A 26,388-nucleotide genomic window follows, 5' to 3' on the forward strand; every position below is an offset into this window, starting at 1 on the left:
CAACAACCCATTGTGACATGACAACGGAACGTGATTGTGACGTCATCGTGTAAAAACAACAACCCATTGTGACATGACAACGGAACGTGATTGTGACGTCATCGTCTATAAACAACAACCCATTCTGACGTGACAACGGAACGTGATTGTGACGTCATCGTCTATAAACAACCCATTGTGACAAAACAACGGAACGTGATTGTGACGTCATCGTCTATAAACAACAACCCATTCTGACGTGACAACGGAACGTGATTGTGACGTCATCGTGTAAAAACAGCAAACAGACGTGAACCAAAAAAAGAAACATGATTTATTATTAATGTGTTCGGTAAATAACGAAGAGCTTTTTTACAACAGCCAAAACACACACTATTTACTCTCACAGTTTTTACACCGCATAGTCCTACTCCGGTGATACGGATAAATAAAATGATCTGTTTATTTGTAAAAAAAAGAAAGAAAAAGGCACAAAGGTATTTTTAACAGTCTGATAAACACTTTATTATACTTTCATTGTCCTCTTCTTCGCTGCTTCCTCGTGTTCAGAGATGTTCTCACTAACAGTCTGATAAACACTTTATTATACTTTCATTGTCCTCTTCTTCGCTGCTTCCTCGTGTTCAGAGATGTCCTCACAGTCTGAGTCACACTCCAATCTGAACCAGGTCCAGTCTGCTGCATTCTGGGATTACAGCGTCCTGGAGACAGACACCCACTCCGTCAGTAACACACCAGACACAGACGTTACTCTGTTTTCTGGGGGGGGGACTCTCGTAGAGAAGGGGGGGGACTCTCGTAGAGAAGGGGGGGGACACTCGTAGAGAAGGGGGGGGGACTCTCGTAGAGAAGGGGGGGGACACTCGTAGAGAAGGGGGGGGACTCGCGTAGAGAAGGGGGGGGGGACTCTCGTAGAGAAGGGGGGGGGACACTCGTAGAGAAGGGGGGGGGACACTCGTAGAGAAGGGGGGGGACTCTCGTAGAGAAGGGGGGGGGACTCTCGTAGAGAAGGGGGGGGACTCTCGTAGAGAAGGGGGGGGGACTCTCGTAGAGAAGGGGGGGGGGACTCTCGTAGAGAAGGGGGGGGGACTCTCGTAGAGAAGGGGGGGGGACTCTCGTAGAGAAGGGGGGGGGACTCTCGTAGAGAAGGGGGGGGGACTCTCGTAGAGAAGGGGGGGGGACTCTCGTAGAGAAGGGGGGGGGACTCTCGTAGAGAAGGGGGGGGGACTCTCGTAGAGAAGGGGGGGGACTCTCGTAGAGAAGGGGGGTGGACTCTCGTAGAGAAGGGGGGGGGACTCTCGTAGAGAAGGGGGGGGGACTCTCGTAGAGAAGGGGGGGACTCTCGTAGAGAAGGGGGGGGACTCTCGTAGAGAAGGGGGGGGACTCTCGTAGAGAAGGGGGGGGACTCTCGTAGAGAAGGGGGGGGACTCTCGTAGAGAAGGGGGGGGACTCTCGTAGAGAAGGGGGGGACTCTCGTAGAGAAGGGGGGGGACTCTCGTAGAGAAGGGGGGGGACTCTCGTAGAGAAGGGGGGGGACTCTCGTAGAGAAGGGGGGGGACTCTCGTAGAGAAGGGGGGGGACTCTCGTAGAGAAGGGGGGGGACTCTCGTAGAGAAGGGGGGGACTCTCGTAGAGAAGGGGGGGGCTCTTGTAGAGAAGGGGGGGGACTCTCGTAGAGAAGGGGGGGAGACTCTCGTAGAGAAGGGTGGGGCTCTCGTAGAGAAGGGGGGGAGACTCTCGTAGAGAAGGGGGGGGACTCTCGTAGAGAAGGGTGGGGCTCTCGTAGAGAAGGGGGGGGCTCTTGTAGAGAAGGGGTAGAGTGTGTTGTGAGACTTACCTTCTGATGAAGTCTGTGAGGTAGAAGTGCCACAAGGGGTCAGGCCTGGAGACAGAACGATACGGATATGATATATCAGTGGGTAACATATCAGTATGTAACATATCAGTGGGTAACATAGTGACGTGCGACAGACGCTTAGCTTCCTGTTTCAGGGCTGACGCCTAGCTCAGCTTCCTGTTTCAGGACAGAACCCTAGCTTAGCTTCCTGTTTCAGGACAGACGCCTAGCTCAGCTTCCTGTTTCAGGACAGACGCCTAGCTTAGCTTCCTGTTTCAGGACAGACGCCTAGCTCAGCTTCCTGTTTCAGGACAGACGCCTAGCTCAGCTTCCTGTTTCAGGACAGACGCCTAGCTTAGCTTCCTGTTTCAGGACAACCTTCCCGCTAGTCATGATTGGCTGAGATTAATGGATGGGCTGGACATCTCCGAGAGCAGAGTTCGGATTGGTCTGCTCAGGATGTGTAGATTAACCATTTGCTACCGCAGTTGTTTTGTTGTTGAAAGATCTAACGTTAGCCACGGAGAACTGACATAGCGTTGCTAGTCAACAACATCGCTGCCCTGAATTTAGCGGGAAATTTATCGACAAAGATCAGTGGGAAAAAGTTGCGATGGACGACTTTTCTGCACAAGGTCAGTGTGAACCGGAGACACACAGCGGGACAAAACAGGCTGTAACCCTAACCCTTAACCCTTAACCCTCTGCATAAGGTCAGTATGAACCGGAGAGACAGCGGGAAAAAACAGGCTGTAACCCTAACCCTAACCCTTAACCCTTAACCCTAACCCCTAACCCTCTGCACAAGGTCAGTGTGAACCGGAGAGACACAGCGGGCCAAAACAGGCTGTAACCCTAACCCCTAACCCTTAACCCCTAACCCTCTGCATAAGGTCAGTGTGAACCGGAGAGACACAGCGGGACAAACACAGGCTGTAACCCTACCCTTAACCCTTAACCCCTAACCCTTAACCCTAACCCTTAAACCCTAACCCTTAACCCCTAACCCTTAACCCCTAACCTTCTGCACAAGGTCAGAGACACAGGCTGTAACCCTAACCCTTAACCTCTAACCCTTAACCCCTAACCCTCTGCACAAGGTCAGTGTTAACCGGAGACACAGCGGGACAAACACAGGCTGTAACCCTAACCCTAACCCTTAACCCTTAACCCCTAACCCTTAACCCTTAACCCTAACCCTAACCCTAACCCTTAAATCCTAACCCTTAACCCTAACCCTCTGCACAAGGTCAGTGTTAACCGGAGACACAGCGGGACAAACACAGGCTGTAACCCTAACCCTAACCCTTAACCCCTAACCCTAACACTGGTAACAAGCAGTCTATTATAAAGGCTGTCGTGGTAACGAGCGTTCTATTATAACGGCTGTCGTGGTAACAAGCAGTCTATTATAAAAGGCTGTCGCGGTAACAAGCGTTCTATTATAAAGGCTGTCGTGGTAACAAGCGTTCTATTATAAAGGCTGTCGCGGTAACAAGCGTTCTATTATAAAGGCTGTCGCGTAACAAGCAGTCTATTATAACGGCTGTCATGGTAACAAGCAGTCTATTATAACGGCTGTCGCGGTAACAAGCAGTCTATTATAAAGGCTGTCGTGGTAACAAGCGTTCTATTATAAAGGCTGTCGCGGTAACAAGCAGTCTATTATAAAGGCTGTCGTGGTAACAAGCAGTCTATTATAACGGCTGTCGCGTAACAAGCAGTCTATTATAAAGGCTGTCGCGTAACAAGCAGTCTATTATAACGGCTGTCATGGTAACAAGCAGTCTATTATAAAGGCTGTCGTGGTAACGAGCGTTCTATTATAAAGGCTGTCGTGGTAACGAGCGTTCTATTATAAAGGCTGTCGTGGTAACGAGCGTTCTATTATAAAGGCTGTCGTGGTAACGAGCGATCTATTATAAAGGCTGTCGTGGTAACGAGCGTTCTATTAAAGGCTGTCGTGGTAACAAGCTTTCTATTATAAAGGCTGTCGTGGTAACAAGCGTTCTATTATAAAGGCTGTCGTGGTAACAAGCGTTCTATTATAAAGGCTGTCGTGGTAACAAGCGTTCTATTATAAAGGCTGTCGTGGTAACAAGCGTTCTTTTATAAAGGCTGTCGTGGTAACAAGCGTTCTGTTCTAAAGGCTGTCGTGGTCACAAGCCTTCTATTATAAAGGCTGTCATGGTAACAAGCAGTCTATTGTAAAGACAATAGTGAATCATCTAATATTTATTAAATATTAATACAATATTTTTATCTGGACAATTCCTGTTTTTAATAAGCCAGTAACCATTTCACTGTTTACACTTCCTGTTTTTAATATGCCAGTAACCATTTCACTGTTTACAGTTCCTGTTTTTAATATGCCAGGAACCATTTCACTGTTTACACTTCCTGTTTTTAATATGCCAGTAACCATTTCACTGTTTACACTTCCTGTTTTTAATATGCCAGTAACCATTTCACTGTTTACACTTCCTGTTTTTAATATGCCAGTAACCATTTCACTGTTTACACTTCCTGTTTTTAATATGCCAGTAACCATTTCACTGTTTACACTTCCTGTTTTTAATATGCCAGGAACCATTTCACTGTTTACACTTCCTGTTTTTAATATGCCAGGAACCATTTCACTGTTTACACTTCCTGTTTTTAATATGCCAGTAACCATTTCACTGTTTACATTTCCTGTTTTTAATATGCCAGGAACCATTTCACTGTTTACACTTCCTGTTTTTAATATGCCAGTAACCATTTCACTGTTTACACTTCCTGTTTTTAATATGCCAGTAACCATTTCACTGTTTACACTTCCTGTTTTTAATATGCCAGGAATCATTTCACTGTTTACACTTCCTGTTTTTAATATGCCAGGAACCATTTCACTGTTTACACTTCCTGTTTTTAATATGCCAGGAACCATTTCACTGTTTACACTTCCTGTTTTTAATATGCCAGGAACCATTTCACTGTTTACACTTCCTGTTTTTAATATGCCAGGAACCATTTCACTATTTACACTTCCTGTTTGTAATATGCCAGTAACCATTTCACTGTTTACACTTCCTGTTTTTAATATGCCAGGAACCATTTCACTGTTTACACTTCCTGTTTTTAATATGCCAGTAACCATTTCACTGTTTACACTTCCTGTTTTTAATATGCCAGTAACCATTTCACTGTTTACACTTCCTGTTTTTAATATGCCAGGAACCATTTCACTGTTTACACTTCCTGTTTTTAATATGCCAGGAACCATTTCACTGTTTATACTTCCTGATGTATAACCTGATCACCTAAGTCAGTATATTAACCAAGGACTAGATAGTGTATTTTATATGATATAGTGTGTGTTTACCAGAGACGGTATTGTGTAAAACAACATAACCTGATCACCTAAGTCAGTATATTAACCAAGGACTAGATAGTGTATTTTATATGATATAGTGTGTGTTTACCAGAGACGGTATTGTGTAAAACAACATAACCTGATCACCTAAGTCAGTATATTAACCAAGGACTAGATAGTGTATTTTATATGATATAGTGTGGGTTTACCAGAGATGGTATTGTGTAAAACAACATAACCTGATCACCTAAGTCAGTATATTAACCAAGGACTAGATAGTGTATTTTATATGATATAGTGTGGGTTTACCAGAGATGGTATTGTGTAAAACAACATAACCTGATCACCTAAGTCAGTATATTAACCAAGGACTAGATAGTGTATTTTATATGATATAGTGTGGGTTTACCAGAGACGGTATTGTGTAAAACAACATAACCTGATCACCTAAGTCAGTATATTAACCAAGGACTAGATAGTGTATTTTTACCTGGAGTTTGTCCTTATTGTAGGCTACTACTTTTACCACTTTTAGTCTTGAAATCTTTGGTTGTTTAATACACTACTCCCTCTGTTTAGCACATGGCCTCTCATGTGAATCCTTAAAGAGATGGGTGGGGCTAAGGCTTAAGAGGGTGTAAACGATGCTGAATGGGTGTAAACAAAGAAGAGCTCTCCAGTAGGTGCACCGAAACATTCAAGGACCATTTTCTCAGAAGTGAGGTTACAAGTTTATCAACTTTCAAAGCAGAATTACTTTTCCATTGTTCCTCGACTTTGATTCAACGTAAAAAAAAAAAAAGACCGAATCGGAATGGAGAATGAAATAGGTTACACACTGATATGTTAGATGTTGTACACAAATAGGATCAGAGGTGTGTGTGTGCACTAACTGTTGCCAGGTAGCAGGGTGTGTGTTGTGTTCAGGGGGGTCAGGCTGATGGAGGGGGGCTGCTGCACTGCCTGCAGGAGGGGGGGGGGGGGGGAGAGTTAAAGAACACACACACAGCAGATACTATAGAGTTACAGAACACCACAGCAGATACTATAGAGTTACAGAACACCACACACAGCAGATACTATAGAGTTACAGAACACCACACAGCAGATACTATAGAGTTACAGAACACCACACAGCAGATACTATAGAGTTACAGAACACCACACAGCAGATACTATAGAGTTACAGAACACCACAGCAGATACTATAGAGTTACAGAACACCACAGCAGATACTATAGAGTTACAGAACACCACAGCAGATACTATAGAGTTACAGAACACCACACAGCAGATACTATAGAGTTACAGAACACCACACAGCAGATACTATAGAGTTACAGAACACCACACAGCAGATACTATAGAGTTACAGAACACCACACAGCAGATACTATAGAGTTACAGAACACCACACAGCAGATACTATAGAGTTACAGAACACCACAGCAGATACTATAGAGTTACAGAACACCACACAGCAGATACTATAGAGTTACAGAACACCACACAGCAGATACTATAGAGTTACAGAACACCACACAGCAGATACTATAGAGTTACAGAACACCACACACAGCAGATACTATAGAGTTACAGAACACCACACAGCAGATACTATAGAGTTACAGAACACCACACAGCAGATACTATAGAGTTACAGAACACCACACACAGCAGATACTATAGAGTTACAGAACACCACACAGCAGATACTATAGAGTTACAGAACACCACAGCAGATACTATAGAGTTACAGAACACCACAGCAGATACTATAGAGTTAAAGAACACCACACAGCAGATACTATAGAGTCACAGAACACCACAGCAGATACTATAGAGTTACAGAACACCACAGCAGATACTATAGAGTTACAGAACACCACAACAGATACTATAGAGTTACAGAACACCACAGCAGATACTATAGAGTTACAGAACACCACACAGCAGATACTATAGAGTTACAGAACACCACAGCAGATACTATAGAGTTACAGAACACCACACACAGCAGATACTATAGAGTTACAGAACACCACACAGCAGATACTATAGAGTTACAGAACACCACACAGCAGATACTATAGAGTTAAAGAACACCACACAGCAGATACTATAGAGTTACAGAACACCACACAGCAGATACTATAGAGTTACAGAACACCACACAGCAGATACTATAGAGTTACAGAACACCACACAGCAGATACTATAGAGTTACAGAACACCACAGCAGATACTATAGAGTTACAGAACACCACAGCAGATACTATAGAGTTACAGAACACCACAGCAGATACTATAGAGTTACAGAACACCACAGCAGATACTATAGAGTTACAGAACACCACACAGCAGATACTATAGAGTTACAGAACACCACACAGCAGATACTATAGAGTTACAGAACACCACACAGCAGATACTATAGAGTTACAGAACACCACACACAGCAGATACTATAGAGTTACAGAACACCACACAGCAGATACTATAGAGTTACAGAACACCACACAGCAGATACTATAGAGTTACAGAACACCACAGCAGATACTATAGAGTTACAGAACACCACAACAGATACTATAGAGTTACAGAACACCACAGCAGATACTATAGAGTTACAGAACACCACAGCAGATACTATAGAGTTACAGAACACCACACAGCAGATACTATAGAGTTACAGAACACCACACAGCAGATACTATAGAGTTACAGAACACCACACACAGCAGATACTATAGAGTTACAGAACACCACACAGCAGATACTATAGAGTTACAGAACACCACAGCAGATACTATAGAGTTACAGAACACCACACAGCAGATACTATAGAGTTACAGAACACCACACAGCAGATACTATAGAGTTACAGAACACCACACACAGCAGATACTATAGAGTTACAGAACACCACACAGCAGATACTATAGAGTTACAGAACACCACAGCAGATACTATAGAGTTACAGAACACCACACACAGCAGATACTATAGAGTTACAGAACACCACACACAGCAGATACTATAGAGTTACAGAACACCACACACAGCAGATACTATAGAGTTACAGAACACCACACAGCAGATACTATAGAGTTACAGAACACCACACAGCAGATACTATAGAGTTACAGAACACCACAGCAGATACTATAGAGTTACAGAACACCACAGCAGATACTATAGAGTTACAGAACACCACAGCAGATACTATAGAGTTACAGAACACCACAGCAGATACTATAGAGTTACAGAACACCACACAGCAGATACTATAGAGTTACAGAACACCACACAGCAGATACTATAGAGTTACAGAACACCACACACAGCAGATACTATAGAGTTACAGAACACCACACAGCAGATACTATAGAGTTACAGAACACCACACAGCAGATACTATAGAGTTACAGAACACCACAGCAGATACTATAGAGTTACACAACACCACACAGCAGATACTATAGAGTTACAGAACACCACAGCAGATACTATAGAGTTACAGAACACCACACAGCAGATACTATAGAGTTACAGAACACCACACAGCAGATACTATAGAGTTACAGAACACCACAGCAGATACTATAGAGTTACAGAACACCACAGCAGATACTATAGAGTTACAGAACACCACACACAGCAGATACTATAGAGTTACAGAACACCACAGCAGATACTATAGAGTTACAGAACACCACAGCAGATACTACAGAGTTAAAGATACAACAGAAAGGAGAAAAGGTGAAGATAATAGAATGACTTACTGCTGTAGGAGCTGGACACAGCCTCAGGACATGGAACAAACAAATAACAATCCTTCTGGTGAAACGCTGCCATGATCTTAAAGGCACTTTACAATGTTGACATGATTCATTGCCTTTTAACATCCTAAACTGACTGGCTTCTTCTTAAAATGTTAAATGTTTAAAATCAGTTCAGAATGTTTAGAGTCAGATCAAAATGTTTAGCGTCAGATCAGAATGTTTAGCGTCAGTTTAGAATGTTTAAAATCAGGTTAGAATGTTTCGAGTCAGATCAGAATGTTTCGAGTCAGATCAGAATGTTTCGAGTCAGATCAGAATGTTTCGAGTCAGATCAGAATGTTTCGAGTCAGATCAGAATGTTTCGAGTCAGATCAGAATGTTTCGAGTCAGATCAGAATGTTTCGAGTCAGATCAGAATGTTTCGAGTCAGATCAGAATGTTTCGAGTCAGATCAGAATGTTTCGAGTCAGTTCAGGATGTTTCGAGTCAGTTCAGGATGTTTCGAGTCAGATCAGGATGTTTCGAGTCAGATCAGAATGTTTAGAGTCTGATCAGAATGTTTAGAGTCAGATTAGAATGTTTAGAGTCAGATCAGAATGTTTAGAGTCAGATTAGAATGTTTAGAGTCAGATTAGAATGTTTAGAGTCAGATTAGAATATTTAGAGTCAGTTCAGAATGTTTAGAGTCAGTTCAGAATGTTTACAGTCAGATCAGAATGTTTACAGTCAGATCAGAATGTTTACAGTCAGATTAGAATGTTTAGAGTCAGATCAGAATGTTTAGAGTCAGATCAGAATGTTTAGAGTCAGATCAGAATGTTTAGAGTCGGATCAGAATGTTTAGAGTCGGATCAGAATGTTTAGAGTCAGTTCAGAATGTTTAGAGTCAGTTCAGAATGTTTAGCGTCAGTTCAGAATGTTTACAGTCAGTTCAGAATGTTTAGAGTCAGATCAGAATGTTTACAGTCAGATCAGAATGTTTACAGTCGGTTCAGAATGTTTAGAGTCAGTTCAGAATGTTTAGAGTCAGTTCAGAATGTTTAGAGTCAGTTCAGAATGTTTAGAGTCAGATCAGAATGTTTAGAGTCAGATCAGAATGTTTACAGTCGGTTCAGAATGTTTACAGTCGGTTCAGAATGTTTACAGTCGGATCAGAATGTTTAGAGTCGGATCAGAATGTTTAGAGTCGGATCAGAATGTTTCGAGTCGGATCAGAATGTTTCGAGTCGGATCAGAATGTTTAGAGTCGGATCAGAATGTTTAGAGTCGGATCAGAATGTTTAGAGTCAGTTCAGAATGTTTAGAGTCAGTTCAGAATGTTTAGAGTCAGTTCAGAATGTTTAGAGTCAGTTCAGAATGTTTAGAGTCAGTTCAGAATGTTTAGAGTCAGTTCAGAATGTTTAGAGTCAGTTCAGAATGTTTAGAGTCAGTTCAGAATGTTTAGAGTCAGATCAGAATGTTTAGAGTCAGATCAGAATGTTTAGAGTCAGATCAGAATGTTTAGAGTCAGATCAGAATGTTTAGAGTCAGATTAGAATGTTTAGAGTCAGTTCAGAATGTTTAGAGTCAGATCAGAATGTTTAGAGTCAGTTCAGAATGTTTAGAGTCAGTTCAGAATGTTTAGAGTCAGTTCAGAATGTTTAGAGTCAGATCAGAATGTTTAGAGTCAGATCAGAATGTTTAGAGTCAGATCAGAATGTTTAGAGTCAGATCAGAATGTTTAGAGTCAGTTCAGAATGTTTAGAGTCAGATCAGAATGTTTAGAGTCAGTTCAGAATGTTTAGAGTCAGTTCAGAATGTTTAGAGTCAGATCAGAATGTTTAGAGTCGGATCAGAATGTTTAGAGTCAGTTCAGAATGTTTAGAGTCAGTTCAGAATGTTTAGAGTCAGATCAGAATGTTTAGAGTCAGATCAGAATGTTTAGAGTCAGATCAGAATGTTTAGAGTCAGAATGACAGAACTCACTGGTCTTTGAGGGAGGAAGAAGGGAAGGAGGACGACAGCTGGGATCCATCTGCAGAGAAAGACTCTGTTACTACTACAACCATCCATCTGCAGAGAAAGACTCTGTTACTACTACTACCATCCATCTGCAGAGAAAGAAACCATTCAGACAAAACATGTTCATTCAGTGTGTGTGTGTGTGTACATGGGTGTGTGTGTGTGTGTGTGTGTGTGTACCGGTGTTGTGCAGCTCCACTGCTACCCCTCTGAGGAAGGACTCCAGGATTCCAGGAGACGAAGACAGAAACTCAACAAGCCACCTCAAGGCCCACACGTTACCCTGCACACACAGAGACACACACGTTACCCTGCACACACAGAGACACACACGTTACCCTGCACACGTTACAGAGGAGAGGGCGGAGGACAGAGGAGAGAGCGGAGGACAGAGGAGAGGTGTACCTTGTAATAGTTGAGGATGGGTAGAGCGGAGGACAGAGGAGAGAGCGGAGGACAGAGGAGAGGTGTACCTTGTAATAGTTGAGGATGAGTAGAGCGGAGGACAGAGGAGAGAGCCGAGGACAGAGGAGAGGTGTACCTTGTAATAGTTGAGGACGGGTAGAGCGGGGGTCAGAGGAGAGAGCGGAGGACAGAGGAGAGAGCAGAGGACAGAGGAGAGAGCGGAGGACAGAGGAGAGGTGTACCTTGTAATAGTTGAGGATGGGTAGAGCGAGGGTCAGAGGAGAGAGCGGAGGACAGAGGAGAGGTACCTTGTAAGAGTTGAGGATGGGTAGAGCGGAGGACAGAGGAGAGAGCGGAGGACAGAGGAGAGGTGTACCTTGTAATAGTTGAGGATGGGTAGAGCGGGGGTCAGAGGAGAGAGCGGAGGACAGAGGAGAGAGCGGAGGACAGGTGTACCTTGTAATAGTTGAGGATGGGTAGAGCGGAGGACAGAGGAGAGGTGTACCTTGTAATAGTTGAGGATGGGTAGAGCGGGGGACAGAGGAGAGAGCGGAGGACAGAGGAGAGAGCGGAGGACAGAGGAGAGAGGTACCTTGTAATAGTTGAGGATGGGTAGAGCGGGGGACAGAGGAGAGAGCGGAGGACAGAGGAGAGAGGTACCTTGTAATAGTTGAGGATGGGTAGAGCGGAGGTCAGAGGAGAGAGCGGAGGACAGAGGAGAGAGGTACCTTGTAATAGTTGAGGATGGGTAGAGCGGGGGTCAGAGGAGAGAGCGGAGGACAGAGGAGAGAGGTACCTTGTAATAGTTGAGGATGGGTAGAGCGGAGGTCAGAGGTTCGTGGAGGATGCGTAGCGCCAGAGCCTGAGTTACCAACAGCAACAGGGCCTGGTCTGGATACACCTAGATACACACACAAGTTACCAACAGCAACAGGGCCTGGTCTGGATACACCTAGACACACACACAAGTTACCAACAGCAACAGGGCCTGGTCTGGATACACCTAGACACACACACAAGTTACCAACAGCAACAGGGCCTGGTCTGGATACACCTAGATACACACACAAGTTACCAACAGCAACAGGGCCTGGTCTGGATACACCTAGATACACACACAAGTTACCAACAGCAACAGGGCCTGGTCTGGATACACCTAGATACAAACAAGTTTTAAATTAAAATAATAAATTATATGCAAACTGGTGACACCTTTTAGTTGTTGCAGTGAAACATGTAATACATCCCTGCCAGGGGGAAATGCAGGTTTTAACTAATTAAACAACAGACTACGACCTATTAAACTACGACCTATTAAACAACACACTACGACCTATTAAACAACACACTACGACCTATTAAACAACACACTACGACCTATTAAACAACACACTACGACCTATTAAACAACACACTACGACCTATTAAACAACACACTACGACCTATTAAACAACAGACTACGACCTATTAAACAACACACTACGACCTATTAAACAACACACTACGACCTATTAAACAACACACTACGACCTATTAAACAACACACTACGACCTATTAAACAACACACTACGACCTATTAAACAACACACTACGACCTATTAAACAACACACTACGACCTATTAAACAACAGACTACGACCTATTAAACAACACACTACGACCTATTAAACAACACACTACGACCTATTAAACAACACACTACGACCTATTAAACAACACACTACGACCTATTAAACAACACACTACGACCTATTAAACAACACACTACGACCTATTAAACAACACACTACGACCTATTAAACAACACACTACGACCTATTAAACAACACACTACGACCTATTAAACAACAGACTACGACCTATTAAACAACAGACTACGACCTATTAAACAACACACTACGACCTATTAAACAACACACTACGACCTATTAAACAACACACTACGACCTATTAAACAACAGACTACGACCTATTAAACAACAGACTACGACCTATTAAACAACAGACTACGACCTATTAAACAACACACTACGACCTATTAAACAACACACTACGACCTATTAAACAACACACTACGACCTATTAAACAACACACTACGACCTATTAAACAACACACTACGACCTATTAAACAACACACTACGACCTATTAAACAACACACTACGACCTATTAAACAACACACTACGACCTATTAAACAACACACTACGACCTATTAAACAACAGACTACGACCTATTAAACAACAGACTACGACCTATTAAACAACACACTACGACCTATTAAACAACAGACTACGACCTATTAAACAACATACTACGACCTATTAAACAACACACTACGACCTATTAAACAACACACTACGACCTATTAAACAGACTACGACCTATTAAACAGACTACGACCTATTAAACAACATACTACGACCTATTAAACAACAGACTACGACCTATTAAACAACAGACTACGACCTATTAAACAACAGACTACGACCTATTAAACAACACACTACGACCTATTAAACAACACACTACGACCTATTAAACAACAGACTACGACCTATTAAACAACACACTACGACCTATTAAACAACACACTACGACCTATTAAACAACAGACTACGACCTATTAAACAACACACTACGACCTATTAAACAACACACTACGACCTATTAAACAACACACTACGACCTATTAAACAACACACTACGACCTATTAAACAACAGACTACGACCTATTAAACAACAGACTACGACCTATTAAACAACACACTACGACCTATTAAACAACACACTACGACCTATTAAACAACACACTACGACCTATTAAACAACACACTACGACCTATTAAACAACACACTACGACCTATTAAACAACAGACTACGACCTATTAAACAACAGACTACGACCTATTAAACAGCACACTACGACCTATTAAACAACAGACTACGACCTATTAAACAACACACTACGACCTATTAAACAACACACTACGACCTATTAAACAACACACTACGACCTATTAAACAGACTACGACCTATTAAACAACATACTACGACCTATTAAACAACAGACTACGACCTATTAAACAACAGACTACGACCTATTAAACAACAGACTACGACCTATTAAACAACAGACTACGACCTATTAAACAACACACTACGACCTATTAAACAACACACTACGACCTATTAAACAACACACTACGACCTATTAAACAACAGACTACGACCTATTAAACAACAGACTACGACCTATTAAACAACAGACTACGACCTATTAAACAACAGACTACGACCTATTAAACAACACACTACGACCTATTAAACAACACACTACGACCTATTAAACAACACACTACGACCTATTAAACAACACACTACGACCTATTAAACAACACACTACGACCTATTAAACAACACACTACGACCTATTAAACAACAGACTACGACCTATTAAACAACAGACTACGACCTATTAAACAACAGACTACGACCTATTAAACAACAGACTACGACCTATTAAACAACACACTACGACCTATTAAACAACACACTACGACCTATTAAACAACACACTACGACCTATTAAACAACACACTACGACCTATTAAACAACAGACTACGACCTATTAAACAACACACTACGACCTATTAAACAACACACTACGACCTATTGAACAACACACTACGACCTATTAAACAACAGACTACGACCTATTAAACAACACAGTACGACCTATTAAACAACACACTACGACCTATTAAACAACAGACTACGACCTATTAAACAACAGACTATGACCTATTAAACTACAGACTACGACCTATTAAACAACACACTATGACCTATTAAACAACAGACTATGACCTATTAAACTACAGACTACGACCTATTAAACTACAGACTACGACCTATTAAACAACACACTATGACCTATTAAACAACAGACTATGACCTATTAAACAACACACTACGACCTATTAAACAACACACTATGACCTATTAAACAACAGACTATGACCTATTAAACAACAGACTATGACCTATTAAACAACAGACTATGACCTATTAAACTACACACTATGACCTATTAAACAACAGACTATGACCTATTAAACAACAGACTATGACCTATTAAACTACACACTATGACCTATTAAACTACACACTATGACCTATTAAACAACAGACTATGACATATTAAACAACAGACTATGACATATTAAACAACATGATCAAGTCTCTGTGGTTCATGTGAAACGAACTCACAGCTAAAACATGTAAAGAAAGCAATCTAATGTCTAGACTTTACTGAACACTAATATATATATAGCAGATACCACTTTATAAAAGAACGCTCGTTACCACGACAGCCTTTATAATAGAACGTTTGTTACCACGACAGCCTTTATAATAGAACGCTTGTTACCACGACAGCCTTTATAATAGAACGCTCGTTACCACGACATCCTTTATAATAGAAGGCTTGTTACCACGACAGCCTTTATAATAGAACGCTTGTTACCACGACAGCCTTTATAATAGAACGCTTGTTACCGCGACAGCCTTTATAATAGAACGCTTGTTACCGCGACAGCCTTTATAATAGAACGCTTGTTACCACGACAGCCTTTATAATAGAAGGCTTGTTACCACGACAGCCTTTATAATAGAACGCTTGTTACCACGACAGCCTTTATAATAGAAGGCTCGTTACCACGACAGCCTTTATAATAGAACGCTTGTTACCACGACAGCCTTTATAATAGAACGCTTGTTACCGCGACAGCCTTTATAATAGAACGCTTGTTACCACGACAGCCTTTATAATAGAAGGCTTGTTACCACGACAGCCTTTATAATAGAACGTTTGTTACCACGACAGCCTTTATAATAGAAGGCTCGTTACCACGACAGCCTTTATAATAGAACGCTTGTTACCACGACAGCCTTTATAATAGAACGCTTGTTACCACGACAGCCTTTATAATAGAACGCTTGTTACCACGACAGCCTTTATAATAGAAGGCTCGTTACCACGACAGCCTTTATAATAGAACGTTTGTTACCACGACAGCCTTTATAATAGAACGCTTGTTACCACGACAGCCTTTATAATAGAACGTTTGTTACCACGACAGCCTTTATAATAGAAGGCTCGTTACCACGACAGCCTTTATAATAGAAGGCTTGTTACCACGACAGCCTTTATAATAGAACGTTTGTTACCACGACAGCCTTTATAATAGAAGGCTTGTTACCACGACAGCCTTTATAATAGAACGCTTGTTACCACGACAGCCTTTATAATAGAAGGCTTGTTACCACGACAGCCTTTATAAGTCTCTCACCCCCCTATCTAAAAATCTACAGTGCGTGTGTGTGTATAATGTGTGTGTACAATGTGAGTGTGTGTGTGTATAATGTGAGTGTGTGTGTGTATAATGTGTGTGTGTGTGTGTATAATGTGAGTGTGTGTGTGGTGTGTATAATGTGAGTGTGTGTGTGTGGTGTGTACAATGTGAGTGTGTGTGTGTATAATGTGTGTGTGTGTGTATAATGTGTGTGTGTATAATGTGAGTGTGTGTGTGGTGTGTATAATGTGAGTGTGTGTGTGTATAATGTGTGTGTGTGTGTGTGTGTATAATGTGAGTGTGTGTGTGGTGTGTATAATGTGAGTGTGTGTGTGTATAATGTGTGTGTGTGTGTGTATAATGTGTGTGTGTGTGTATAATGTGAGTGTGTGTGTGGTGTGTATAATGTGAGTGTGTGTGTGTGGTGTGCGCACCATCAAGAAGGTCCGTGGGATCTGGATGAGGTGTCCCAGAGATCCCTGGTTCAGCAGGATCTCCATGGTAACGTTTCTCGCCTCCTACAAAACACACAATGCTGAAACAACAGCAGCGCAGGGTGTGTGTGTGTGTGTGTGTGTGTGTGTCTGTGTGTGTGTCTGCGTGTGTGTCTGCGTGTGTGTCTGCGTGTGTGTCTGCGTGTCTGTGTCTGTGTGTCTGTGTGTGTGTGTGTGTGTGTGTGTGTGTCTGTGTCTGTGTCTGTGTGTCTGTGTGTGTGTGTGTGTGTCTGTACCGTCAGAAAGGCAGTGTCAGGAGGACCAGCAGGAGAATTGAGGACGTGGAGAAAATACGACCAACTCTGAGACTGAAACACAGATACATTATGTTATTATTACACTGAGGTTGAATGGCTGAGTTCAGGGGTCTGAGTTCAGGGGTCAGAGTTCAGGGGTCAGAGTTCAGGGGTCAGAGTTCAGGGGTCAGAGTTCAGGGGTCTGAGTTCAGGGGTCTGAGTTCAGGGGTCTGAGTTCAGGGGTCTGAGTTCAGGGGTCTGTGTTCAACGGTCTGAGTTCAGGGGTCGTCTGAGTTCAGGGGTCGTCTGAGTTCAGGGGTCGTCTGAGTTCAGGGGTCGTCTGAGTTCAGGGGTCGTCTGAGTTCAGGGGTCGTCTGAGTTCAGGGGTCGTCTGAGTTCAGGGGTCGTCTGAGTTCAGGGGTCGTCTGAGTTCAGGGGTCGTCTGAGTTCAGGGGTCGTCTGAGTTCAGGGGTCGTCTGAGTTCAGGGGTCGTCTGAGTTCAGGGGTCGTCTGAGTTCAGGGGTATTCTGAGTTCAGGGGTCATCTGAGTTCAGCGGTCTGAGTTCAGCGGTCTGAGTTCAGCCGGTCTGAGTTCAGGGGTCTGAGTTCAGCGGTCTGAGTTCAGCCGGTCTGAGTGCGTTCAGGGGTCAGCGTTCAGGGGTCAGCGTTCAGGGGTCTGAGTTCAGGGGTCAGCGTTCAGGGGTCAGCGTTCAGGGGTCAGCGTTCAGGGGTCAGAGTTCAGGGGTCAGAGTTCAGGGGTCAGAGTTCAGGGGTCAGAGTTCAGGGGTCAGAGTTCAGGGGTCTGGACTCGAGGTTGTGAGACTCACGTCCTTGTAGACAGCCGTGTTGCTCTTCAGAACCCTGAGGCCAAACTTCACCACCTCGACCTGCCGGGGAACCACAGCACCTAGAACAGGAGAGAGGGAAGAGGAGGAGAGAGGAGAGATGGAGGAGAAGAGGAGGAGAGAGAGAAGAGATGGAGGAGAACAGGAGGAGAGAGAAGAGATGGAGGAGGACAGGAGGAGAGAGAGAAGAGATGGAGGAGAACAGGAGGAGAGAGAGAAGAGATGGAGGAGAACAGGAGGAGAGAGAAGAGGTAGCTAGATGAGAGAGGGGCAGTGTGTGTATATATCTAACCTTTGACCTCCTCCCAGGGGGTGTCGGGGGAGAGGGGCAGTGTGTGTATATATCTAACCTTTGACCTCCTCCCAGGGAGTGTCGGGGGAAAGGGGCTGTGTGTGTATATATATCTAACCTTTGACCTCCTCCCAGGGAGTGTCGGGGGAGAGGGGCTGTGTGTATATATATCTAACCTTTGACCTCCTCCCAGGGGGTGTCGGGGGAGAGGGGCTGTGTGTGTATATATCTAACCTTTGACCTCCTCCCAGGGGGTGTCGGGGGAGAGGGGCTGTGTGTGTATATATATCTAACCTTTGACCTCCTCCCAGGGGGTGTCGGGGGAGAGGGGCTGTGTGTGTATATATATCTAACCTTTGACCTCCTCCCAGGGAGTGTCGGGGGAGAGGGGCTGTGTGTGTATATATCTAACCTTTGACCTCCTCCCAGGGGGTGTCGGGGGAGAGGGGCTGTGTGTGTATATCTAACCTTTGATCTCCTCCCAGGGAGTGTCGGGGGAGAGGGGCTGTGTGTGTATATATCTAACCTTTGACCTCCTCCCAGGGAGTGTCGGGGGAGAGGGGCTGTGTGTATATATCTAACCTTTGACCTCCTCCCAGGGAGTGTCGGGGGAGAGGGGCTGTGTGTGTATATATCTAACCTTTGACCTCCTCCCAGGGAGTGTCGGGGGAGAGGGGCTGTGTGTATATATCTAACCTTTGACCTCCTCCCAGGGCGTGTCGGGGAGAGGGGCTGTGTGTGTATATATCTAACCTTTGACCTCCTCCCAGGGAGTGTCGAGGGAGAGGGGCTGTGTGTATATATCTAACCTTTGACCTCCTCCCAGGGAGTGTCGGGGAGAGGGGCTGTGTGTGTATATATCTAACCTTTGACCTCCTCCCAGGGAGTGTCGAGGGAGAGGGGCTGTGTGTATATATCTAACCTTTGACCTCCTCCCAGGGAGTGTCGAGAGAGAGGGGCTGTGTGTATATATCTAACCTTTGACCTCCTCCCAGGGAGTGTCGGGGGAGAGGGGCTGTGTGTATATATATCTAACCTTTGACCTCCTCCCAGGGAGTGTCGGGGGAGAGGGGCTGTGTGTATATATATCTAACCTTTTACCTCCTCCCAGGGAGTGTCAGGGGAGAGGGGCTGTGTGTGTATATATCTAACCTTTGACCTCCTCCCAGGGAGTGTCGGGGGAGAGGGGCTGTGTGTGTATATATCTAACCTTTGACCTCCTCCCAGGGGGTGTCGGGGGAGAGGGGCTGTGTGTGTATATATCTAACCTTTGACCTCCTCCCAGGGAGTGTCGGGGGAGAGGGGCTGTGTGTGTATATATCTAACCTTTGACCTCCTCCCAGGGAGTGTCGGGGGAGAGGGGCTGTGTGTGTATATATATCTAACCTTTGACCTCCTCCCAGGGAGTGTCGGGGGAGAGGGGCTGTGTGTGTATATATCTAACCTTTGACCTCCTCCCAGGGAGTGTCAGGGGAGAGGGGCTGTGTGTATATATCTAACCTTTGACCTCCTCCCAGGGAGTGTCGGGGAGAGGGGCTGTGTGTATATATATCTAACCTTTGACCTCCTCCCAGGGAGTGTCGGGGGAGAGGGGCTGTGTGTGTATATATCTAACCTTTGACCTCCTCCCAGGGGGTGTCGAGAGAGAGGGGCTGTGTATATATATCTAACCTTTGACCTCCTCCCAGGGAGTGTCAGGGGAGAGGGGCTGTGTGTGTATATATCTAACCTTTGACCTCCTCCCAGGGGGTGTCGGGGGAGAGGGGCTGTGTGTATATATCTAACCTTTGACCTCCTCCCAGGGGGTGTCGGGGGAGAGGGGCTGTGTGTGTATATATCTAACCTTTGACCTCCTCCCAGGGGGTGTCGGGGGAGAGGGGCTGTGTGTGTATATATCTAACCTTTGACCTCCTCCCAGGGAGTGTCGGGGGAGAGGGGCTGTGTGTGTATATATCTAACCTTTTACCTCCTCCCAGGGAGTGTCGAGGGAGAGGGGCTGTGTGTGTATATATCTAACCTTTGACCTCCTCCCAGGGAGTGTCGGGGGAGAGGGGCTGTGTGTGTATATATCTAACCTTTGACCTCCTCCCAGGGAGTGTCAGGGGAGAGGGGCTGTGTGTGTATATATCTAACCTTTGACCTCCTCCCAGGGAGTGTCGGGGGAGAGGGGCTGTGTGTGTATATATCTAACCTTTGACCTCCTCCCAGGGGGTGTCGGGGGAGAGGGGCTGTGTGTGTATATATCTAACCTTTGACCTCCTCCCAGGGAGTGTCGGGGGAGAGGGGCTGTGTGTGTATATATCTAACCTTTGACCTCCTCCCAGGGAGTGTCGGGGGAGAGGGGCTGTGTGTGTATATATATCTAACCTTTGACCTCCTCCCAGGGAGTGTCGGGGGAGAGGGGCTGTGTGTGTATATATCTAACCTTTGACCTCCTCCCAGGGAGTGTCAGGGGAGAGGGGCTGTGTGTATATATCTAACCTTTGACCTCCTCCCAGGGAGTGTCGGGGAGAGGGGCTGTGTGTATATATATCTAACCTTTGACCTCCTCCCAGGGAGTGTCGGGGGAGAGGGGCTGTGTGTGTATATATCTAACCTTTGACCTCCTCCCAGGGGGTGTCGAGAGAGAGGGGCTGTGTATATATATCTAACCTTTGACCTCCTCCCAGGGAGTGTCAGGGGAGAGGGGCTGTGTGTGTATATATCTAACCTTTGACCTCCTCCCAGGGGGTGTCGGGGGAGAGGGGCTGTGTGTATATATCTAACCTTTGACCTCCTCCCAGGGGGTGTCGGGGGAGAGGGGCTGTGTGTGTATATATCTAACCTTTGACCTCCTCCCAGGGGGTGTCGGGGGAGAGGGGCTGTGTGTGTATATATCTAACCTTTGACCTCCTCCCAGGGAGTGTCGGGGGAGAGGGGCTGTGTGTGTATATATCTAACCTTTTACCTCCTCCCAGGGAGTGTCGAGGGAGAGGGGCTGTGTGTGTATATATCTAACCTTTGACCTCCTCCCAGGGAGTGTCGGGGGAGAGGGGCTGTGTGTGTATATATCTAACCTTTGACCTCCTCCCAGGGAGTGTCAGGGGAGAGGGGCTGTGTGTGTATATATCTAACCTTTGACCTCCTCCCAGGGAGTGTCGGGGGAGAGGGGCTGTGTGTGTATATATCTAACCTTTGACCTCCTCCCAGGGAGTGTCGGGGGAGAGGGGCTGTGTGTGTATATATCTAACCTTTGACCTCCTCCCAGGGAGTGTCAGGGGAGAGGGGCTGTGTGTGTATATATCTAACCTTTGACCTCCTCCCAGGGGGTGTCGGGGGAGAGGGGCTGTGTGTGTATATATCTAACCTTTGACCTCCTCCCAGGGAGTGTCGAGGGAGAGGGGCTGTGTGTGTATATATCTAACCTTTGACCTCCTCCCAGGGAGTGTTGGGGGAGAGGGGCTGTGTGTGTATATCTAACCTTTGACCTCCTCCCAGGGAGTGTCGGGGGAGAGGGGCTGTGTGTGTATATATCTAACCTTTGACCTCCTCCCAGGGAGTGTTGGGGGAGAGGGGCTGTGTGTATATATCTAACCTTTGACCTCCTCCCAGGGAGTGTCGGGGGAGAGGGGCTGTGTGTGTATATATCTAACCTTTGACCTCCTCCCAGGGGGTGTCGGGGGAGAGGGGCTGTGTGTGTATATCTAACCTTTGATCTCCTCCCAGGGAGTGTCAGGGGAGAGGGGCTGTGTGTATATATCTAACCTTTGACCTCCTCCCAGGGAGTGTCGGGGGAGAGGGGCTGTGTGTATATATCTAACCTTTGACCTCCTCCCAGGGAGTGTCGGGGGAGAGGGGCTGCGTGTATATATCTAACCTTTGACCTCCTCCCAGGGAGTGTCGGGGGAGAGGGGCTGTGTGTATATATCTAACCTTTGACCTCCTCCCAGGGAGTGTCGGGGGAGAGGGGCTGTGTGTGTATATATCTAACCTTTGACCTCCTCCCAGGGAGTGTCGAGAGAGAGGGGCTGTGTGTATATATCTAACCTTTGACCTCCTCCCAGGGAGTGTCAGGGGAGAGGGGCTGTGTGTGTATATATATCTAACCTGTGACCTCCTCCCAGGGAGTGTCGGGGGAGAGGGGCTGTGTGTGTATATATATCTCACCTTTGACCTCCTCCCAGGGAGTGTCAGGGGAGAGGGGCTGTGTGTGTATATATCTAACCTTTGACCTCCTCCCAGGGGGTGTCGGGGGAGAGGGGCTGTGTGTGTATATATCTAACCTTTGACCTCCTCCCAGGGGGTGTCGGGGGAGAGGGGCTGTGTGTGTATATATCTAACCTTTGACCTCCTCCCAGGGAGTGTCGGGGGAGAGGGGCTGTGTGTGTATATATATCTAACCTTTGACCTCCTCCCAGGGAGTGTCGGGGGAGAGGGGCTGTGTGTGTATATATCTAACCTTTGACCTCCTCCCAGGGAGTGTCGAGAGAGAGGGGCTGTGTGTGTATATATCTAACCTTTGACCTCCTCCCAGGGGGTGTCGGGGGAGAGGGGCTGAGTTGCAATGACAGCAGTGGTGCTGGGCGCGGTTGCCGTGGTGACGATGCGTAGGTAGAGGGTGAAGAGGCGTGGCGTTAGGCGGCAGGCGGGGCAGCAGACCCCAGGGGGCGGAGAGAAGAAGGAGGAGAGGGCGGAGCTGAAGTCCCCCGCCTTCATCAGGAAGAGAGGGATCAGATCCCGCACCGCCTGGACACTAGAGTACACACACACACACACACACACGGACAAGCATCACACACACACACACAAGCATTACACACACACACACACATTACACACGTAAATATATACTAACACACAAACAGGTAGATACAGAGTAACAGAGTAACAGGTAGATACAGAGTAACAGAGTAACAGGTAGATACAGAGTAACAGAGTAACAGGTAGATACAGAGTAACAGAGTAACAGGTAGATACAGAGTAACAGGTAGATACAGAGTAACAGAGTGACAGGTAGATACAGAGTAACAGGTAGATACAGAGTAACAGGTAGATACAGAGTAACAGGTAGATACAGAGTAACAGGTAGATACAGAGTAACAGGTAGATACAGAGTAACAGGTAGATACAGAGTAACAGGTAGATACAGAGTAACAGAGTAACAGGTAGATACAGAGTAACAGAGTAACAGGTAGATACAGAGTAACAGGTAGATACAGAGTAACAGAGTAACAGGTAGATACAGAGTAACAGGTAGATACAGAGTAACAGGTAGATACAGAGTAACAGGTAGATACAGAGTAACAGGTAGATACAGAGTAACAGAGTAACAGGTAGATACAGAGTAACAGGTAGATACAGAGTAACAGAGTAACAGGTAGATACAGAGTAACAGGTAGATACAGAGTAACAGGTAGATACAGAGTAACAGGTAGATACAGAGTAACAGAGTAACAGGTAGATACAGAGTAACAGGTAGATACAGAGTAACAGAGTAACAGGTAGATACAGAGTAACAGGTAGATACAGAGTAACAGAGTAACAGGTAGATACAGAGTAACAGGTAGATACAGAGTAACAGGTAGATACAGAGTAACAGGTAGATACAGAGTAACAGAGTAACAGGTAGATACAGAGTAACAGGTAGATACAGAGTAACAGGTAGATACAGAGTAACAGGTAGATACAGAGTAACAGAGTAACAGGTAGATACAGAGTAACAGGTAGATACAGAGTAACAGGTAGATACAGAGTAACAGAGTAACAGGTAGATACAGAGTAACAGAGTAACAGGTAGATACAGAGTAACAGAGTAACAGGTAGATACAGAGTAACAGAGTAACAGGTAGATACAGAGTAACAGAGTAACAGGTAGATACAGAGTAACAGAGTAACAGGTAGATACAGAGTAACAGAGTAACAGGTAGAGCAGTGACTCACAGTTCTGTGTTCCCACTACGGACCACCTTCAGGTAACGGGTCAACTCCCTGTATCTACAGACAAACAGAAATAAACCAAATAAGGACAGATCATGTACAGTGTGTGTGTGATGGTGTGTGTGAGAGAGATGGTGTGTGTGTGATGGTGTGTGTGAGAGAGATGGTGTGTGTGTGATGGTGTGTGTGAGAGAGATGGTGTGTGTGTGATGGTGTGTGTGAGAGAGATGGTGTGTGTGTGATGGTGTGTGTGAGAGAGATGGTGTGTGTGTGATGGTGTGTGTGAGAGAGATGGTGTGTGTGTGATGGTGTGTGTGAGAGAGATGGTGTGTGTGAGAGAGATGGTGTGTGTGTGATGGTGTGTGTGAGAGAGATGGTGTGTGTGTGATGGTGTGTGTGAGAGAGATGGTGTGTGTGTGATGGTGTGTGTGAGAGAGATGGTGTGTGTGTGATGGTGTGTGTGAGAGAGATGGTGCCAGTATTAAGGTATAAATAAACTAACTAAGCATGGAGGTGGAAACATCATTCTTTGGCGATGCTTTTCTGCAAAGGGGACGACTGCACCGTATTGAGGGGAGGATGGATGGGGCCATGTAACGCGAGATCTTGGCCAACAACCTCCTTCCCTCAGTAAGAGCATTGATGATGGGTCGTGGCTGGGTCTTCCAGCATGACAACGACCCGAAACACACAGCCAGGGCAACTAAGGAGTGGCTCCGTAAGAAGCATCTCAAGGTCCTGGAGTGGCCTAGCCAGTCTCCAGACCTGAACCCAATAGAACATCTCTGGAGGGAGCTGAAAGTCCGTATTGCCCAGCGACAGCCCCGAAACCTGAAGGATCTGGAGAAGGTCTGTATGGAGGAGTGGGCCAAAATCCCTGCTGCAGTGTGTGCAAACCTGGTCAAGAACTACAGGAAACGTATGATCTCTGTAATTGCAAACAAAGGTTTCTGTACCAAATATTAAGTTCTGCTTTTCTGATGTATCAAATACTTATGTCATGCAATAAAATGCACATTAATTACTCAAAAATCATACAATGTGATTTTCTGGATTTTTGTTTTAGATTCCGTCTCTCACAGTTGAAGTGTACCTATGATAAAAATTACAGACCTCTACATGCTTTGTAAGTAGGAAAAACTGCAAAATGGGCAGTGTGTCAAATACTTCTCCCCACTGTATATATGACCTAGTGCACCAGTTGACTGCATGTATTCATTGTGGTGGTAAATACCTCTTGAGTCGCTGTAATTTCTCAGCTCTCAGCAGGACAACAGCAGCCGATTCAGTGAGCGCTTCCCTCTTCCCTTTTCCCGGTCGGATCCCCGTCACGTTCTGTCCCTTTAACACTGAGACCAGCAGGACGTCTGACCAGGGGAGAACACACAGCCTGGAACACATTAACGTCCTGTCCCTTTAACACTGAGACCAGCAGGACGTCTGACCAGGGGAGAACACACAGCCTGGAACACATTAACGTCCTGTCCCTTTAACACTGAGACCAGCAGGACGTCTGACCAGGGGAGAACACACAGCCTGGAACACATTAACGTCCTGTCCCTTTAACACTGAGACCAGCAGGACGTCTGACCAGGGGAGAACACACAGCCTGGAACACATTAACGTTCTGTCCCTTTAACACTGAGACCAGCAGGACGTCTGACCAGGGGAGAACACACAGCCTGGAACACATTAACGTCCTGTCCCTTTAACACTGAGACCAGCAGGACGTCTGACCAGGGGAGAACACACAGCCTGGAACACATTAACGTCCTGTCCCTTTAACACTGAGACCAGCAGGACGTCTGACCAGGGGAGAACACACAGCCTGGAACACATTAACGTCCTGTCCCTTTAACA

At 45.4% G+C, this 26,388-nt stretch overlaps 1 protein-coding gene across 6 annotated transcripts in view; it reads right to left on the reverse strand.

Moving 5' to 3' along the window:
- Positions 1-294: 294 nt before the first annotated feature.
- LOC139568445 (uncharacterized) overlaps positions 295-26,388 on the reverse strand; it is a 57,005-nt gene continuing 30,911 nt past the window's right edge. For 5 of the 6 annotated variants that reach the window (XM_071390264.1, XM_071390263.1, XM_071390266.1 and 2 more), the window contains 12 exons: positions 24,532-24,585; positions 23,109-23,344; positions 18,303-18,382; positions 17,476-17,547; positions 17,180-17,263; positions 12,179-12,283; positions 11,158-11,260; positions 10,942-10,990; positions 8,977-8,998; positions 6,085-6,154; positions 1,837-1,881; positions 295-701 (listed from right to left, as the gene is read on the reverse strand). In XM_071390264.1, the coding sequence (XP_071246365.1) occupies positions 592-701; positions 1,837-1,881; positions 6,085-6,154; positions 8,977-8,998; positions 10,942-10,990; positions 11,158-11,260; positions 12,179-12,283; positions 17,180-17,263; positions 17,476-17,547; positions 18,303-18,382; positions 23,109-23,344; positions 24,532-24,585 (1,030 nt within the window). In that variant the 3' untranslated portion in view covers positions 295-591. The remainder of the gene's footprint in view (positions 702-1,836; positions 1,882-6,084; positions 6,155-8,976; positions 8,999-10,941; positions 10,991-11,157; positions 11,261-12,178; positions 12,284-17,179; positions 17,264-17,475; positions 17,548-18,302; positions 18,383-23,108; positions 23,345-24,531; positions 24,586-26,388) is intronic. The other variant, XR_011673607.1, reaches the window with a different exon arrangement.

The sequence above is a fragment of the Salvelinus alpinus genome, chromosome 2, assembly GCF_045679555.1.
Source record: "Salvelinus alpinus chromosome 2, SLU_Salpinus.1, whole genome shotgun sequence".
Taxonomy (NCBI): Eukaryota; Metazoa; Chordata; class Actinopteri; order Salmoniformes; family Salmonidae; genus Salvelinus; species Salvelinus alpinus.